This window comes from Marmota marmota, unplaced genomic scaffold (assembly GCF_001458135.2).
Source record: "Marmota marmota marmota unplaced genomic scaffold, marMar, whole genome shotgun sequence".
In the NCBI taxonomy this organism is placed as follows: domain Eukaryota; kingdom Metazoa; phylum Chordata; class Mammalia; order Rodentia; family Sciuridae; genus Marmota; species Marmota marmota.
This window is the reverse complement of record NW_025999895.1, coordinates 6,022,607-6,038,450: the sequence shown is the minus strand read 5'-3', so window position 1 is coordinate 6,038,450 and position 15,844 is coordinate 6,022,607. Positions and strand designations below refer to the sequence as shown.

Below are 15,844 nucleotides of genomic sequence, written 5' to 3'. Positions count from 1 at the left end.
ATAAGAGACAGGTGAGATGCTAAGCAACTCAGTGAGACCCTAACTCTAAATCAAATACAAACAAGGGATGGGGGTGTGACTCAGTGATCAAGTGTCCCTGAGTTCATTCAATCCTCGGTACAAAAAAAATAAAAGAGAGAAACCTCATGGTGGCCTTTTCACCATCATGACACCGTGTCACGTTTCTCAGGCTCTCTTCTTCCCTGAACTGGCAATCTTCCCACTGCCAACCCAAATACACTGAGCCACTGCAGTGAGGAAATCAGCCAGCCAGCCCTGTCTCAGCCCTGCCTGCAAATCCTGGCTGTTTTCAGGGACCAGGGAGCCAAGTGGTGGTGGCAAAGGAAGTAGCTTCCAGAAAGAAGGCAGCAGTTCTGCCCACTCACTCATGCTGTGCGCTGTCCATCCCCTCAGGGAAGAAAGGAAAAGGGTCCAGTGGAGCTGGATTTTCTACCCCAGGGCTGCAGAGGAAAAAAGCTAACAGTCATCAGGTCTCTGCCATGGGCACTAGTATCCCTGAGTAGCTGCTAATTTGATACATACTGGCTTTGGGACAGGCATGGTATGAAGTGCTTTGCATGTGTTTAATACCATCAGGACCTTTAGGAGGCAGCTATAAAACCTCCAATTTACTGATGAGGATATGGAGGCTTAGAGGTTAAGGTAGCTATTCAAAGTCACAGAGAAATAATCCATCTCAGGCCTGACCGATTTCACCACGCTTCGCTGCGTGTCCCTGGGTCCACACAATGATGAGATAAATCTAAGAGGCTATCTGACCCAGGGCACTCCAGAGAAGAAAGGAAAATCTCATGGACCCCTTGCGTGAGAATGTACCCTGCCATGAAGTAGGGCTGGTATGTGCAAGCTCCTCAGCTGCCAGGAATAGCTTGGTGAGGAGGCTTTTTCCTTTCTCCCCCATGAATGCCCACTTCCTGAAGCGCCATCCCAACCTATGGAAGATCAAGAAGGGGAAGAACACTGGTCTCAGCTTTCAGCACCTGCTCTTCTTGGGAAACCGGTGGTCCCTCTTGTCACCAAATGGAAGTCTCAGAAGTTCGCCCAGAAGAGAGGAGACCTCAACTTGGTCCCTGCAGGCTCTTGACATACTTTGCAGAAAAAAAAATTCAGGATACATTAGAAAAAGGCACAATCACAAATTTATTCAGGAAAGCACACTCAAAGGCACAGAGTGTGGTACTGGGGATTAAACCCAGGGGTGCTTTACCACCTCCCCAGCCCTTTTTATTTTTTATTGTAAGACAGAGTCTCAATAAGTTGTTGAGGCTGGCTTTGAATTTGTGATCCTTCTGAGTCACTGGGATTACAGGTGTGTGCCACTGCACTCTGCAGCACTCTTTTTAAAAATATTTTTTGAAGTTGTAGATGGATACAATACCTTTATTTTATTTATTTATCTTTATGTGGTGCTGAGGATCAAACTCAGGGCCTCACATACACTAGGCAAGTTCTCTACCACTGGGCTACAACCCCAGCCCCACTTTTTTTTTTTTAAAGGAAATTTTGTAAAGAGTAAAGAGAAGAGGTATGTCTGGTGAGCTCAATTCTTTTAACCATGGAGCACAGGGTAGGTCATGGTGATCTGGTTCTTTTCAGGATCTCTAGGTTGACATTATCTAGTTAATAGATAACATTTGAAACATACCCATTATTTCTCCCTGGGCTAAAGAAAATGTTGTGTAAGCAAGCAATGTATATTGGCGTTAATTAACTGGACTCACAATACTCTTAAGATCCAGGGGCCTTTTAGGAATTTAGGTCTGGAGGAAAACCAGCCTGGGGAGCAAAGATAAGGGTGTTCATGGAGTTTCTTAAAGTTACAGTTTCTTTTCTTTTTTTCTGTGATACTAAGGACTGAAAACCAAGGGACACTCTGCCACTGAGCTATACCACCAACTGCCTTTAAAATTTTGTCACATGGTCTAAGTTGCGGAGGCTGACTTCAAACTGCCTTATCCTCCTGCCTGAGCCTCCCAATAGCTGAGTTTACAGACATCTGCAACCACACCCAAGTGGGGATTTTTTCCCCCTTTTCTGATGGTCTCCTTTCTACCTATCCTTATTTCTTCTTCCTCATTCTTGGCCCATTTTCTCCAAAAGGGCCTCATTCTGGATAGTTCCCTGTGGCAGCAGGTGAAAGGAGCTTGCCAGCTGCTTCCCCCGAGCCCCAGGGCAGCTTGTTTCATTCTTCTCTCTCCCTTCACTTCTCCTAGAATCCAGGCCACCAGATGGCCTGAGCAGGCTGTGTTTATTTGGGGCCATGGAAACCTGCAGTTTCCTTTTCCTATGGCTCTGAGTCAGGTAGAGGCTGGAGTCCAGCCTGAGAACAAAGGCTGTCTTGAAACAGCTCCAACTTTATTACTCACAATCCTCTACCTAGACCTGAGCGCCTGGCTCTGCTCCCCCTAGCAGCTTATTCTAGTTACCATGGAGACATTTATGTTCCTTCTGGGGTCTTGGGACTAAGTCAGACAAGGAGGGACCCAGGAGACTCTCCTTCCTACCTAGTGCCCAAGAGGAGCAGTCAATTGCCAACCCTTCCTAGTCGGAGTATACAAAGCCAGGGTAGGAAAATGGTTTATTCTGATGATGCTGAGATGGTACTGGCTTGATTAGAAGACAGTCTCCTGTTTCAATGGTCAACATCCCCAGGAGATATTTAAAATATCCCAGCGTCATATTTTTCTAGGTAATTATGCTTTTTCCTAACAATAGAACCCTTCATTAAGAAACCACCACAAGTACTACTAATAATTACATTTATGGAGCTCTGTTTTCCTTTACACACTGCCTCTCCACTAAGTCACTTAAGTAAGGGTTAGCTGTTTTCAAATACTGCTGTCTCTATTTCCAAACTGTTTCAGAATCAGAATCTCTGCGTTCTGGAGTCCTGTGTCAACAGGGCTCTGCTTGGCCTGCCATTTCCCTCTACTCTTCTACCATCCCCTTATCTTCTAACTGGAAGAAACCACCATTATTCTCCGTAAAGCTGGAGGGTGTGGACCAGTCCACGTTTTGGGAACATTTGTTCCATGACCTGCCTCCCATTCCTGCACGGCACGGGGGGATATGCCAGTACTATGCACACACGCAGGCTGCCTTGTGGGAAGACCTGAAGTCCTAAAGCTCAGCTCCACCTGAACTCAACTTCAAACACACATTCCCTTGGGGCTGGGGCTGGGGTTGTGGCTCAGTGGCAGAGCGCTTGCCTAGGATGTGTGAGGCACTGGGTTCAATCCTCAGCACCACATATAAATAAATAAAAGTCCATCAACAACTAATAAAATATTTAAAACAAACACATTCCCACAGAATTCACTTGATCAACCTCAGTGGAGTGCCCCCCCTGTGCCATGTTCTGGGTGCTGGGAATACAGCAGGGAGCCAGCACCCTCCTGGAGCTTACCTTCTGGCAACAGACAGGCAGTTAAATTAGAAAAATAAGACTTGGTGATTTTAAAAAAATGATAAGTCAGAGCAGAATAGAGGGATGCGGGGCGCGCGGCTGGCGGTGGGCGGTGACCCAGGCGGTGCAGGGAAACCTCACTGGTGTGTTTCATTTGACCTCAAGATACCGACACAGGGCTTCTGGGGAACAACACGAATCCGGTTGTGTTTGGTTTTTGGTCTGTTTGCTGGGCGGCTCGCTTGGGAGTCTGGCAGACATCTGCTCCGTGTCAACCAGGCCTCCTCAGAAGCACAGCCGGGTACATAGTTCGTCGCCTCCGGGAGGCGGGTCCTCTAGGCTGCGCGGAACCTTAAGTCCGAAGAGCAGCGTAATCTTGCGGACCGCGGGGAGAGCGCGCACGCCGGAAGCTGCCCAGAGGCCGAACATGGCGACCGCCTGGGTCCTGCGCTGGGCCCTGAGCCGAACTGGAGCCTGGCTGCTCCCGCCGCCCGCGCGCTTCCCGTGCCGGACTCTACACAAGCAGGTAGACGGCACCGAGTTCCAGAGCATCTACAGCTTGGACAAGCTCTACCCTGACTCTAAGGGTTCGGACACCGCTTGGAGGGTCCCGGTGAGCCGGGAAGGGCCGGACGGAAGGGGCGTTTCCTCCCGCAGCTGGGTGACGTCAGGAGGCCGGGAGCCCATTGGCCGGCCGCGGGGCTACGAAGGGTCGCCGCGGGAGGAGGCTGGTTGGCCGATCACCGGGGCCTGGGACTGCAGAGGTGTAGTGGCGCCGGCTGTGACCCCGGCTGCGCGGGCTCAGGGGTAGCAGGCTAGACCCACTGCTTTGAGACCACCAGCTTTTCCGCGTTTGTTTTCCAGTCCTCGGGCTCAAATTCGTGTCCCAAGGGAAATGTGGGCATTCTGGCCCTCCCAAGTGGACAGTAAAGACCGATTCTGGCAAGTTCTTTACTACCAATTTGGAACGTTGCATGGCCCATTGCCTCTAGTAACCCCAACACGGCAGAGGAAACAGCGTTTCCCGTTTGGTCCTTCAGGATCCATTTATTTAGCTCATTGTTTGCAGGTACTGCACATGCCAGAACGATGGAACCCACCTGGTTCTGTTGAGCTAGCACCTACAGCACTGCAAGATAATGCAGTTTCTTTCTTTCTTTCATTCACTCACTCATCCAGCAAACTTATTGGGAAGGTGCTGTGCTGCACTGGCTAGACCAGGGCATAGAGTAGTAAACAAAACAAAAATCCGAATGCTGTGGTGTTTATAGTCTACTGGAGGGAGACAGGCAAAAAAAAAAAAAAAGTAATTTAGAATGTATGATATGGTATCTGGAGAAAGTAAAGCCCAAAGGAAGAGAGAGCACCAGAGGTTGCAGTTTTAATTAGGGTGGTCTGGAAAGGCCTCAGTGAAGAGGTGACATTCGAGTAAAGACCTGGAAGAAACAAGACAATGAGCCATGAGAATACTGGGGAGGCAAACATCCCAGACAGAGGGAACAGTAAGTGCAACCCATTTAAGGCAGTAGTATGTTGGAGCGGTGTAGCTGAACAGGACATTCAGAGGAAGTAAAGCTAAAGAGGAGAAGGATGGTTGGGGAAAGGCCTGTGATTAGGGCTTTTTGGCCTCAACTTTCCGCTGAATGTAATAGAGACCTGTTGGAGAGTTTGAAGCAGAAGATTGGAATGATGCACCTTAATTTTACCAGGATCACTTGTAGAGCCTTACAGAGAGTAGACTAGAAGATGGCACTAATATAGACAAGAGGATAAGCAATGTGGAAGCAATAGGAATCTTGAGAATTGGTCAGATCCTAAATATATTTTGAAGGGAAAGCCATAGGATTTGCTAATGGATTGGATATGAGAAGTAATAAGTGAAATTGAAGTCTAAAGCCTGGGGCAATGGAAGCATTGACTTGCTATTATATTAGCATGAGAGAGTACAAAAACAGTCATTTGTCCTTTCATTCAACAAAAAGTTTATCGTGTACTTACTGTTTCAAGCATAGCAGATGCAGCCATGATAGACAAGATCCCTGCCTGGTGGAGCCTGTGTTCTAGTAAAAGCAGTAAACAGTTAGCAAATCGGGAAAATATCAGAAGATAAAAAAATGAATTGGCCAGTGTGCTATAGTAGAAAAAATTCAGGACTACTTCAGATTGTTAGAGGGAAGTCCCCTGGGAGGAGGCCTGAGGTTTGAGGCAACCATTAGGCATCAGAGTAGCTGCTGGGACATGGGACTAGAGTTAAGCAAAGAGGTGGATTTTAGCCAGAAAGTTGGGAATCAGCAACACAGATGGGATGAAGAAAGAGGAAGAAGCATTTCAGGGTCATATCAGTGTTTAAAAGTTGCAAAAACCTAGCAAAGAAGAGTGAGAAAGAGGCTCAGGGAAGCTAGAGGAAAACCTGGAGAGGGTATCTCCGGAGAAAGAGGAAGAGCAAGCTTCAGGAAAGAGGGTGTGGCCCATGGTTTTCAGGTCTGGGGAGAGGTAAGCAGGCTAAGGGTTTCATCTCCAAATAATTCTAAGATAAAGGGAATAAAGGCAGTCAGCAGGGGTTACAGGTAAGGATACTTTTGTCTTAGAGGGTCAGAAAAGCCTCAGAGCTGGTGGTATTTATGCTGAGCCTTGTGGACCCAAAGATTGAAGGCTGAAGGGTATTGCTGCCAGAGGAAGAGCTTCAGGAGAGGCAGGTGAGAAGGCCTGGGGCAGAGTAGTTCAGGCTGACCTGAACCCTGAAGTCCTGTTCAAGGTGGGCCCACTCACATGTGAGTCTCATATGGGGAACAGAGTGGCCCACCAGGGTTGTTCTCTGGGTTGGCAGAGAGTGTTGCCTTGGAAATCTCCTGAAACATATACACGGAGGCTTCCTCCACACACTGCAGGAGCCAGGCCCTTGATGGTGCCTGTACTATCTAAGGCACTAGCTCTAGGAATGGCTTAGAGACACCAGTTCTGTTTTCGCAGAGGGGTGTTTCTGAGTTAGTGCCTCTGGAGACTGGGGGATCCTTTTTCTGTTACTTTGATGTGATGATTTTGCTGGGGAAATGAAAATAGTGACATATTACATTTGCACTGTGGATTTCCATCATTTCTTTTATTGCTCTGGACCAGCTAAGAGTCACCCAGCAGGTGATAGCCACGTGACCTGTGTATATTACATTACAGGATGATGCAAAGCAAGCCAGCAATGACATCCCACTAGGTAAGTGGTTTTGTTTTAGTAAAAATCAGCCATTTTAAGCCAAGCTCAGTAACTTATGACTGTAATCCTTTACTTGGGAGGCTGAGTGAGGCAGGAGGATTGCAAGTTCAAGTCCTTTTATTTTGAAACCCTAACTTGAAATTAAATAAAATAAAAGGGCTGGGGATATAGTTCAGTGCTTGCTTACCATGTATGAAGCCCTGGGTTTAATCTCCAGTACTGCCCTGACCCTCCAAAAAAAAATACCAAACCAGTCATTTCAGGCTGGGGTGTAGCTTAGTTGTAGAGTGTCGGCCTAGCCTGTGTGAGGCCCCAGGTTTGATCCCGAGCACAATAGGAACAACAACAAAAAAAGACATTTCCCACCCCTCACATGTTCCTTCCAGATCTCACCAGCCCAATTTAAGTTTATTAAAAAAATAAAATAAAATAGACATTATTATTGCTGTATGTATATATGTGACTGTATGACCAATGTGATTCTGCAACCTGTACAATCAGAAAAATGAGAAATTATACCCCATTTGACTCAAATATATGAAATGTCAGGATCATTGTACTGTCATGTGTAACTAATAAAAATAAATAAAAAATCCCAAGAAATGAAGAGTAAAAAAAAAAAAAATTCTGGGCGTGTAAAAGTGAAGTCTCTAGCATTGTTTAAAACAGCATATGAGCGACAGTGCAACCACTTGTGGAGTACCACCCAGTATGCCCACAGATGCAGACCTCCTGATGTGCTCATGATATAGAAGTTTTTACAGTAAGTGAATTGATTTTTGTGGGAATAAGAAGGTACAGGGGAGCTTAAAAGCTGCCAGTTTTCTTTCACATATGTATTTACATTTGTGTATTTGTATCTGTTTATCTGAGTGTGCATGTGTGTGTATATCTCAAAGACCTGGATACCAGGCTAGAGAAGTGGCTCAGTGGTAGAGTATTTGCATAACTTCAGAATTCTGTACCTGTAGGCATAGGGCCTGGCAAGAAGCAGTGAGCCTTTAGAGTCAGAGAGCTATGCCTCCCACAAACAGTGAAAGGGAGAGTAGCCAAAGGTTTGGGGTTCCTCTGACACTAAAGCAGAGAGGCCAGAGACTGCAACACATGGGATAGGACACCTGTGGGTGAGGAGCCGCAACAAAGTGGTTTACAGCTCACAGCTCAGCCCTAGAGAGTGCATGGAGGGGAGGGAGTGGAAAGCCATGTATCAACAGAACTGGAGGCAGAGAAGTGTCTCGTGCAGCCTTCCCAGGAAGATAGACAGCTTCCCAGTGGGCAGTGGCCTTGAGCAACTCCTTCCTGGCCTCCCATACTCTCTTGTTCTGGGAGGACCTCACCACATACTGTTCCTGCAAAGGCAAACTGCTGCTCTCGTCCTGGCCCAGGTGGCTGGTGGGTTTCCATGCTAGGTTGCAGGGCCCCGTGGTAGAATCATTCCCTTGACCATTTGTTACCTGATCAGAACAAGGATTTAATTCTTTTTTTTTTTCAAATGAGGAAGGCCCCTCAGCAGCAGTTCTGAGATGGGGCATCACTGCCCACAGAGCACTGCACCCGCACCCATGGTGCCACAGTGCTTCACCACCAGACCTCTTTTGGTTCACAGCTTGTCTTCTGAAACCTTCCCACCACCATGCCTTCACTACCTAGCTACTGCTAGGCTGTTTTCATTAATTATAAAAGTGGAAGGAAAAAACTTATAGACTAAAAGTAAACAAAACCAAAACCCAGAGAAGCAGTAGGACTTTGCTAACATCACACAGTGGCTATGTAAGTGTTCAAAGTGAGGGCTCCCATCTCCAGACCAAGTCCTCATTCCTCCCGCAAATGTTTTTAGCACTGACCATGACCTAGGCTCTGGGAACACACAATGAGTCAGACACAGTCCTGCCCTCCTGAAGCTTACAGTCCATGGGGATTCCTTGTCCACCACACTTTGAGATGCTTGAACTTGTCTGTAAGTTTGAACTTTTGAAAGTTCAAACTTTAAACAAACAGCAAATAAATAGGGCAGAAGGATCTGGTGGAATGTGCTAGACCAGAAGAGGACAGCCCAGAACCCAGTCATAATTTTATTTCTCTGCTGTCTATATGACCTTGGGGAAGTACTTGCCCTTTATTTCAGTTTTGACATCTATAAATACTCTACAGCTTTACTGGCCTGAATGCTACATTTGTGTGTGCCTTGTGTGATTGAAAGAGATGTGTAATAAGGACAGTTACATTGATAATTAGCAGTCTGTACATTTGGCCATGGGATAACCCTTTGGGTGTGCATCCTTTCATTTTATAGATCGCTTGACGATATCTTACTGTCGGAGTAGTGGTCCCGGCGGGCAGAATGTAAACAAAGGTACAGGCACCTTGGTGTTTTCTGTTGCTTTAAAACTTAGCTGGGAGAGGGGATTGAAGAGGGAGCTGTTTTTACATTCATGTGGAATAAAGGAATTTTTTCAGCCAAAGCTTAAATACCACCAGCTTATAATAATCCTCTTTATCCTTTTGAATGTGGTCTGATTCTCAGGCTGTCAGCTATGGCTTGCTAGGAGTAGGATTGGCTTGTGAAGCTAAACAAAGAGAACTCACGGTGTGAGCTGGCAGCCAGCTCCAAGACAGGTTTCCTTCATTCTTGTGGAACCCATTCCCCCCATTCTTTACTGAAGCCAGTAAAACTGGAAGAGAATCATTGCATGGGTAGTTACCAAAAGGTTTTTTTGTCCTGAAGAGCCTCATTGCCTTTGCGGGCTCGTTCCATGGCCAACTTCGACAAAGGCCAGCACATGCATGGCTGGGTATCTGACTTCCCTTGGTTCCAGGATAGTCACTGGTCCCCTGGGTGCCTCATCTTCCCAAGTCTCAGTGACCACTACTCCTTTCTTTCATCCGCAGTGAATTCCAAGGCTGAAGTCAGGTTCCATTTGGCCACAGCTGACTGGATTGCAGAGCCTGTGAGGCAGAAGATTGCGCTCAAGGTAACCACTCTCCCGTTATTTCCCTGCAGATTCCTCAGTGGCTTCTAAACCTTTACTCTGCAGAAGTCCACTTTTTCCTTTTGTTCTTTCAGCATAAAAATAAGATCAACAGGGAAGGAGAGTTGATACTCACCTCCGAAAGCAGCCGCTATCAGTTCCGGAATCTGGCAGATTGCCTACAGAAAATTCGAGATATGATCGCAGAGGCCAGCCAGATGCCCAAGGAGCCATCCAAAGAAGATGCTCAACTTCAGAGAATCAGGTACCAGAAGATGCCCTAGGTTGTGTAGACTGATTCATGTGGGCAAGAGCTGCACAGGAAAGAAAGGAGGCAGGATGAAGTTCAAGAGGCCCGAGCAGGCATGGAGAATCTGCAGGAGGGGCAGGGACTCACCCTGGTGACCGGTGACCGGGCTGTTCTGCCTCCCACTCAGCTTCCCACCATTCCTACCACTTCGAAAGGCACTGATTGGGCATTTGGGTCTCATTGTGGTCTTTTTGTTTTCAGGATAGAAAACATGAATCGGGAAAGGCTGAGACAAAAGAGAATAAATTCTGCCATAAAGACAAGCAGGAGGGTAGACATGGACTGAAATCCCCCCAGCATCCACTCTTCAGGGCGTTGGAGCAGCTGCAGCTGAGAGCCCTGTAACGCCATGAGGATATTCGTTTTCTTTATCTTTTTTGCTGTTAATATTGGAACCGTTAAGAGAGTATTCATTTGGAATGAGGGCTTCAGGCACTGGTTGCAGGTCTTCATATACCATTACCACGTTGTTAAACCATAGTTACCCATTGACTGTATTACTAACTGCAATAAATTTTGTTTTTTTGATACCGGGAATTGAACCTGGGGATACTTAACCACTGAACCACATCCCCAGCCCCTTTTTGTATTTTATTAGAGACAGGAACTCTCTGCATTGCTTAGGGCCTTGCTAAATTATTGAGGCTGGCTTTGAACTCTCAATCTTCCTGCCTCAGCCTCCCGAGCCACTGGGATTACAGGTGTGCACCTGGCTTGCAGTAAACTTGTTAAGCTCAGTGGGCCTTGCCTGTCAGAATGCTTCAAGACAAGACACTGACCTTTTCTCTCACCTGAAATCTACCCCACTATCACTGCCTCAGCGCTGATGATTTCACAGCTTACTGCTAGAGAACAGAGGGCTCTGGGTCTTCCATCAAGGAACATACAACTAGGCAGAAGGGCATTTGAGCTAGGACTTGAAAAAGGTATAGGATTTCAATCAGTAGAGAGGGAGTATAATATGCTATTTGAAAGGAAAAGTGTAAATCCAGGAGACAGAAGAGCTAGGGTGCAGAATGTGACAAGGAAGCCATTGGTACTGAATGGCAGATTCCTGCAGGGGCTTGTCGGAAGTCCATCTAGAAAGGCAGAGGCTCTATTAGAGAGCCCGGAACTCAAGGTAAATTGTTAATTTTGGGCAGTACTAGTGATTGAACCAAGGGCATTTTACCCTGAGCTACATCTCCAGCCACCCCAACCTTTTTTTGAAACAGGGTCTCATTAAGTTGCCCAGGCTGGTCTCAAACTTGAGATCTCCTGCCTCAGCTTCCTGAGTTGCTGGGATTACAGGTGTGCACCACCATGCCTAACCATGGTAGGGTTTGGATTTCGTGAAACATTAGGTAACAGGGAGCCACTAAGAATTCGAGTATTGCGTATTAGGTGTATATTAAATATGGCAGTGGGCTTTAGAGGCAGGAAGAGTTCACTGGAATTGAAAAGAGACTTTTGCAGTCCTGTGGGTGTGGGAACAAGCACCCAGGCTAGGGACCTAGGCTAATATAACAGTGGTGGATTATTCTGGTATGTATGAAGTTCTTCAAATGCTCTATATTATTTTGATGCAGTTCTCTCATTTGATAAATACCAGATCATGATGCTCCAAGTGTAAGGTAATGAACTATAGTAGTATATACACTTGAGTAGGCACCTCATCGTTCATATAGGTAAGTCCAGACCAGGGGGTAAGTCATTTACAAGTGACTGGCAAAATACAGAAGATGTGGAGCTGGGGTTGTGGCTCAGCAGTAGAGCGCTCACCTCGCACTTGTGAGACCCTGGGTTTGATCCTCAGCACCACATAAAAGTAAATTAAGTGAAGTGGAGGTATTGTGTCCAACTATAACTAAAAAATATTTTTAAAAAACTACAGATGTGGAAGATAGGACTCGGAGCCTTGGGGCTGAGTCTGTATGCAGGACATACAACATTCATTCAGTAATTCAATAGAACTGAATGCCAGGTGCCACGAGAGGTAAGGAGTCAGCAGTGAACTAAAGTCCATCATTCCAGAGAATTGGCATCTGTCAGATGATGACAAAACAGAAAGAAAGGTGGATTCCTGTAACAGTCACATGACCTAAAGCATAGTCAATGAAACAAGCGAAGCAAATGGACTGGGGACAGAGAGCAGAGCTGGCTGGTGGGTCAGAGAAGATGTACTTGAGGTGCTTGAGATGGGCCCTAAGGAGGGCAGGAGCTGCCCAGGCAAGCAAGGGGAGGGCATCTAGATGAGTGACCAGTGCTTAGTGCACTGAGCAAGCACTCAGGGAAGGACAGCTGTGACTTCTGGCCCAGTTCTTCAGGAACCCAGGGCACAAGTTGCTGTGAAAGATGAGTCTGCCACACCAAATGGACGTCAGATTTCAATGGGACAGCCAACACACTTAGACTTCACCCCTCCAGAGGCTGTCAGGAGATGACTGACCTGCTCGTGAAAGGACAAAGAAGGACTGCGGGGGAGTGGGCAAGGGTTGGCCAGTGGGTCTGGGGCAGCAGGTAATGATCCATCCTCACACGGGGCAGTGACAGCGGGTTGGAGAGAAGTGCCAGATGCTGGAGCATTAGGGGGACAGAAAGTTGGCCTGGGTGGTGTGGGAGTAGGGGTGTGGTGGGGTTATGCTGTGCACTGAGACAACAGTCAAAAGGGGCTGTATGCAAGCAGGACTGGGAGGGAATGGAGCCCTGGAGCTGGGAGTGAAGTTGCTGTGGGGAGATCCAAGGTCCACACAGACAGGCAGTGTCTTGGGAATGGACAAGAGCCGCTGAGAATGAGGCAAGGCAGAGCCTGGGGAATGCTTGGCTAGGTGGAGCAGAGGGAAAGCAGAGACCCTGGGGCATGGCACAGAGCCAGAGGCCTTCAGAAGACATTGGTGGGAGGTGAAGATACCAGGAGACACCCTGGGATATACAGGAGGGAAGGGAAAGGGAAAGAAGCGAAGCAAGGACTGGGGTTGTGGCTCAGTGGTAGTGCACTTGTCTAGCATGTGTGACGGGGTTTGATTCTCAGCACCGCAAACAAATAAATAAAGGTCCATCAATCTCTAAAGATTTTATTTTTTTTTTAAAGCGAAGCAAATGGACTGGGGACAGAGAGCAGAGCCCATTCATAAAAACGAAATTTCAAAGACAATGTTGAGTGAAGGAGGCCAGACCTCATAAAATTATAGACTAGAGTTATTTCATTTATATGAAGTTGAAAACTAGTAAAATCATTTGTGGTGAGAAAAATAGAACATGCACAGGGGCTGGGGCTGTAGCTCGGTGGTAGAGTCAGAGAAGGATTTGCATGAGGGAGGAGATCATTGACTTGGGGAGGCACAGGGTGCCTTGCAGGTGCCAGGAGGTTCGTGTCTTGATGGAAGTGGCAGGTTCATAACTCAGGCAGGCGGAGAAGCTCGTCCTAAGGACCTGTGATTACTGCCTGCCTTTAAACCTCAGCAGTCACAGCCAGAAGTCCTCAAGGCAGTGGACTGGAGCCACATGGGCGAAATTCTTCCTTCTTGCTCTAGTAAGGGGAGGAAGGAGACCTGTTTCTGCAGACTCTGTTTTAGAGAGAAGCAAAGAGGAATATGCTCACGTCCTGTTTACCCTGCAAAGTCTGGAAGTAGGCACAATGGGACTACACATTTGTCCTTGGCTGAAGGTTTTTGTTTTGTCCTTCCCCGACCCCTGGTTCTGGGGTTGAACCCAGAGACACTCTGGGTTCATTAAACTACATCCCAATCCTTAATTTCCTTGTGAAACAGGGTCTCCCTAATTTACCCAGGTTGCCCTCGAACTTGCCATGCTCCTGCTTCAGCCTCCCGAGTCCCTGGGATTACGGCTGTGCACCTTGGCCCACCGTGCGTGTGTGTGTGTGCGCGTGTGTGTGCGCGCGTGTTAAGGAATATTAGACTTACAGTTTTAAAGAAAATACTAGAGTGAAAACTCTGCCCGGCTGCCATCCACGCACCCTGTTGGTAACGTGACAGGTGTGCACAGTACACGGGATCCTGTTGTGGCTGGATCGGTGCGTTCTCACGACGGGCTCCGTGTCCGTGCCTCGTGTCTGTTCTCTTTCACTTCCCGCACTACCTTCTCCTAAAATTCTTGATTTTTGCATCAGTTCTTTAGAGGTACACAAAAATGGTCAGGAAACGCCACCGCCCTCGGTCTTCCCGCATCTACGGTCAGGTTTTCCAGGCGACTTCAAGGCGGCCCCAAGGCTCCGAGGAGCGCCCGCGGCTGGGCTGGAGCGTGGCGATGGCCCAGCCCGGTGCGGTCCCTTCGCCTCCCGCAGCTCCGGGCCGGCCGGACTGCGACCTGCCCGGCCAAGCAAGGTCGCACTGCACATCAGAGGAGAGGCAGGCCGCACGTGCCGCAGGCCCCAGTGGCCTAATGGATAAGGCACTGGCCTCCTAAGCCAGGGATTGTGGGTTCGAGTCCCACCTGGGGTAGTGCCCTTCATTTTTAGCTTTCCCCAAGCTCCAAATGGAGCCCGGCCTCCAGGTAGGCTCCACTGGGCAAGAGGGGCTCTGTTCCTCCACACCGGCGAGGGGTGGCCGAGCGAGTTGGCCGCACACCTTCTTCCCGGGTAGAAAAGTCCCCAGATGGAGGCCGTGGAGTGTTGAGGCTCCCGACCCGGGGCAGCTAGAAATGAATAAACGCACTCCTACTGCGGGCCTCGGGTTGCGGGAGAGGAGTCGGGCGCCGCGCGGAGGCGGGCACAGCCCTCGCACTTAGACGTTCCTGAGAGGGATCCCCGATGCCACCCACGAGGGCCTCGAACCCCAAGCCCTGGCTTAGGCGGCCGGTGCCTTATCCATTCGGCCACTGGGGCAGGACAAGAAGGCGCCACAGCGCCTCCAGGCGCACGTGCCCAGACTGAGTGCCGGACAGCAGCACTAGCAGCACAACCTCCGCCAGGGCAAACGGAAGGCTGACTCAAGGGGACCGCTGTCAGGTTCGCAGAAGTCTGTAGGGCAGTGAGCAACCCGCTGCCCTCGCCCAAAATGAAGCTGACCACGAAGGGACTCGAACCCTCAATCTTCTGATCCGAAGTCAGACGCCTTATCCATTAGGCCACGCGGTCTCCTCCCCTTGACGCTTCTGCTAGAAAATATATTTGGTGACAATGAGACGCAGCGCTACCGGCGCACCTGTGGATTCATGGTGCCTGCGATTCTCGCTGTGACAACTGCGACGGTTCCTGCAGGAGTCACTGCACTACCACCTCCTAGGGGCGGCACCTGGATCTGTCCCCCCGCTTCTTTGGGCGTCCTGACCACGTGGCCTAATGGATAAGGCGTCTGACTTCGGATCAGAAGATTGAGGGTTCGAGTCCCTTCGTGGTCGTAAACGTTTTAAACCCGATGGTTTTAACCCTCATTTTAGGTAAGAAAGGCCTCTGGGCTCCTTTCAACCATTCTCCGTGAGTATGGTCAGCTTTTGCGTTTGGAATCTTCTGGGTTTGACGTCATGACGCAGCCCGCAGCGTCACAGTTTAACAGGCATGTGACCGGGCGCCGTTTGCGTGAAGCCCCAGTGGCCTAATGGATAAGGCACTGGCCTCCTAAGCCAGGGATTGTGGGTTCGAGTCCCATCTGGGGTGAAGTCCTTTGGATTTTTCTAAAGGAATCCAAATTAAATTTAATATTCTAACACATACGTTTTGTCTTTTTGTTAAAAAGGTACTTAGCTGTTTTTTCATTTCTGTGTTGCAACTCATTTTCCTTTTCTTCTTGAGGAGGCCCTACTAGGAGATGTGAGTCAGCGGGAGCGCAAGTGGCACCAGCACGAGCTCAATGTCAACGTCTCGGGAAAGCGCCCCGCAGACTGCAAGCCCCAGCAAACGTCGCTGAGCGAGGTGTCCAAGCCCGTCACCGTAAAACTCAACAGCGGGCAGCGCTCCAGCCCCAGGGACAGGTCGGACGCCCGTCGCCCGCTGC

At 48.6% G+C, this 15,844-nt stretch overlaps 1 protein-coding gene, 2 long non-coding RNA genes and 4 other non-coding genes across 8 annotated transcripts in view; 4 read left to right on the top strand and 3 right to left on the bottom strand.

Annotated features, from left to right (window-relative positions):
- The window catches only part of LOC107157801, a 6,186-nt gene extending 4,891 nt beyond the window's left edge, over window positions 1–1,295 (bottom strand). Inside the window, exon 1 of the long non-coding RNA XR_001505550.2 lies at window positions 387–1,295. This is a non-coding gene — a long non-coding RNA (uncharacterized LOC107157801). The remainder of the gene's footprint in view (window positions 1–386) is intronic.
- A 2,514-nt stretch (window positions 1,296–3,809) lies between these two features.
- On the top strand, window positions 3,810–10,451 carry Mrpl58 (mitochondrial ribosomal protein L58). Of its 2 annotated transcripts, none has more exons than XM_015504217.2 (6): window positions 3,810–3,953; window positions 6,599–6,635; window positions 8,929–8,988; window positions 9,525–9,607; window positions 9,700–9,869; window positions 10,116–10,451. In XM_015504217.2, exons 1-6 carry the CDS (start codon window positions 3,855–3,857, stop codon window positions 10,198–10,200), a joined length of 534 nt encoding a protein of 177 aa, XP_015359703.1. In that variant the 5' UTR covers window positions 3,810–3,854; the 3' UTR covers window positions 10,201–10,451. The 2 variants fall into 2 exon arrangements, with proteins under 2 accessions (XP_015359703.1, XP_015359702.1); XM_015504216.2 differs by having other exon boundaries at window positions 3,814–4,040.
- A 2,500-nt stretch (window positions 10,452–12,951) lies between these two features.
- LOC125614996 lies at window positions 12,952–15,078 on the bottom strand. Its single transcript, XR_007345567.1, has 2 exons — window positions 13,817–15,078; window positions 12,952–13,459 (listed from the first exon to the last, which is right to left on the bottom strand). It is a non-coding gene; the product is annotated as an uncharacterized LOC125614996 (long non-coding RNA).
- On the top strand, window positions 14,281–14,353 carry Trnar-ccu. The gene has a single exon. It is a non-coding gene; the product is annotated as a tRNA-Arg (tRNA).
- Window positions 14,916–14,988, bottom strand: Trnar-ucg. Its single transcript has one exon. It is a non-coding gene; the product is annotated as a tRNA-Arg (tRNA).
- A 100-nt stretch (window positions 15,079–15,178) lies between the features above and the next one.
- Trnar-ucg lies at window positions 15,179–15,251 on the top strand. The gene has a single exon. It is a non-coding gene; the product is annotated as a tRNA-Arg (tRNA).
- A 183-nt stretch (window positions 15,252–15,434) lies between these two features.
- Trnar-ccu lies at window positions 15,435–15,507 on the top strand. The gene has a single exon. It is a non-coding gene; the product is annotated as a tRNA-Arg (tRNA).
- Window positions 15,508–15,844: the final 337 nt, after the last annotated feature.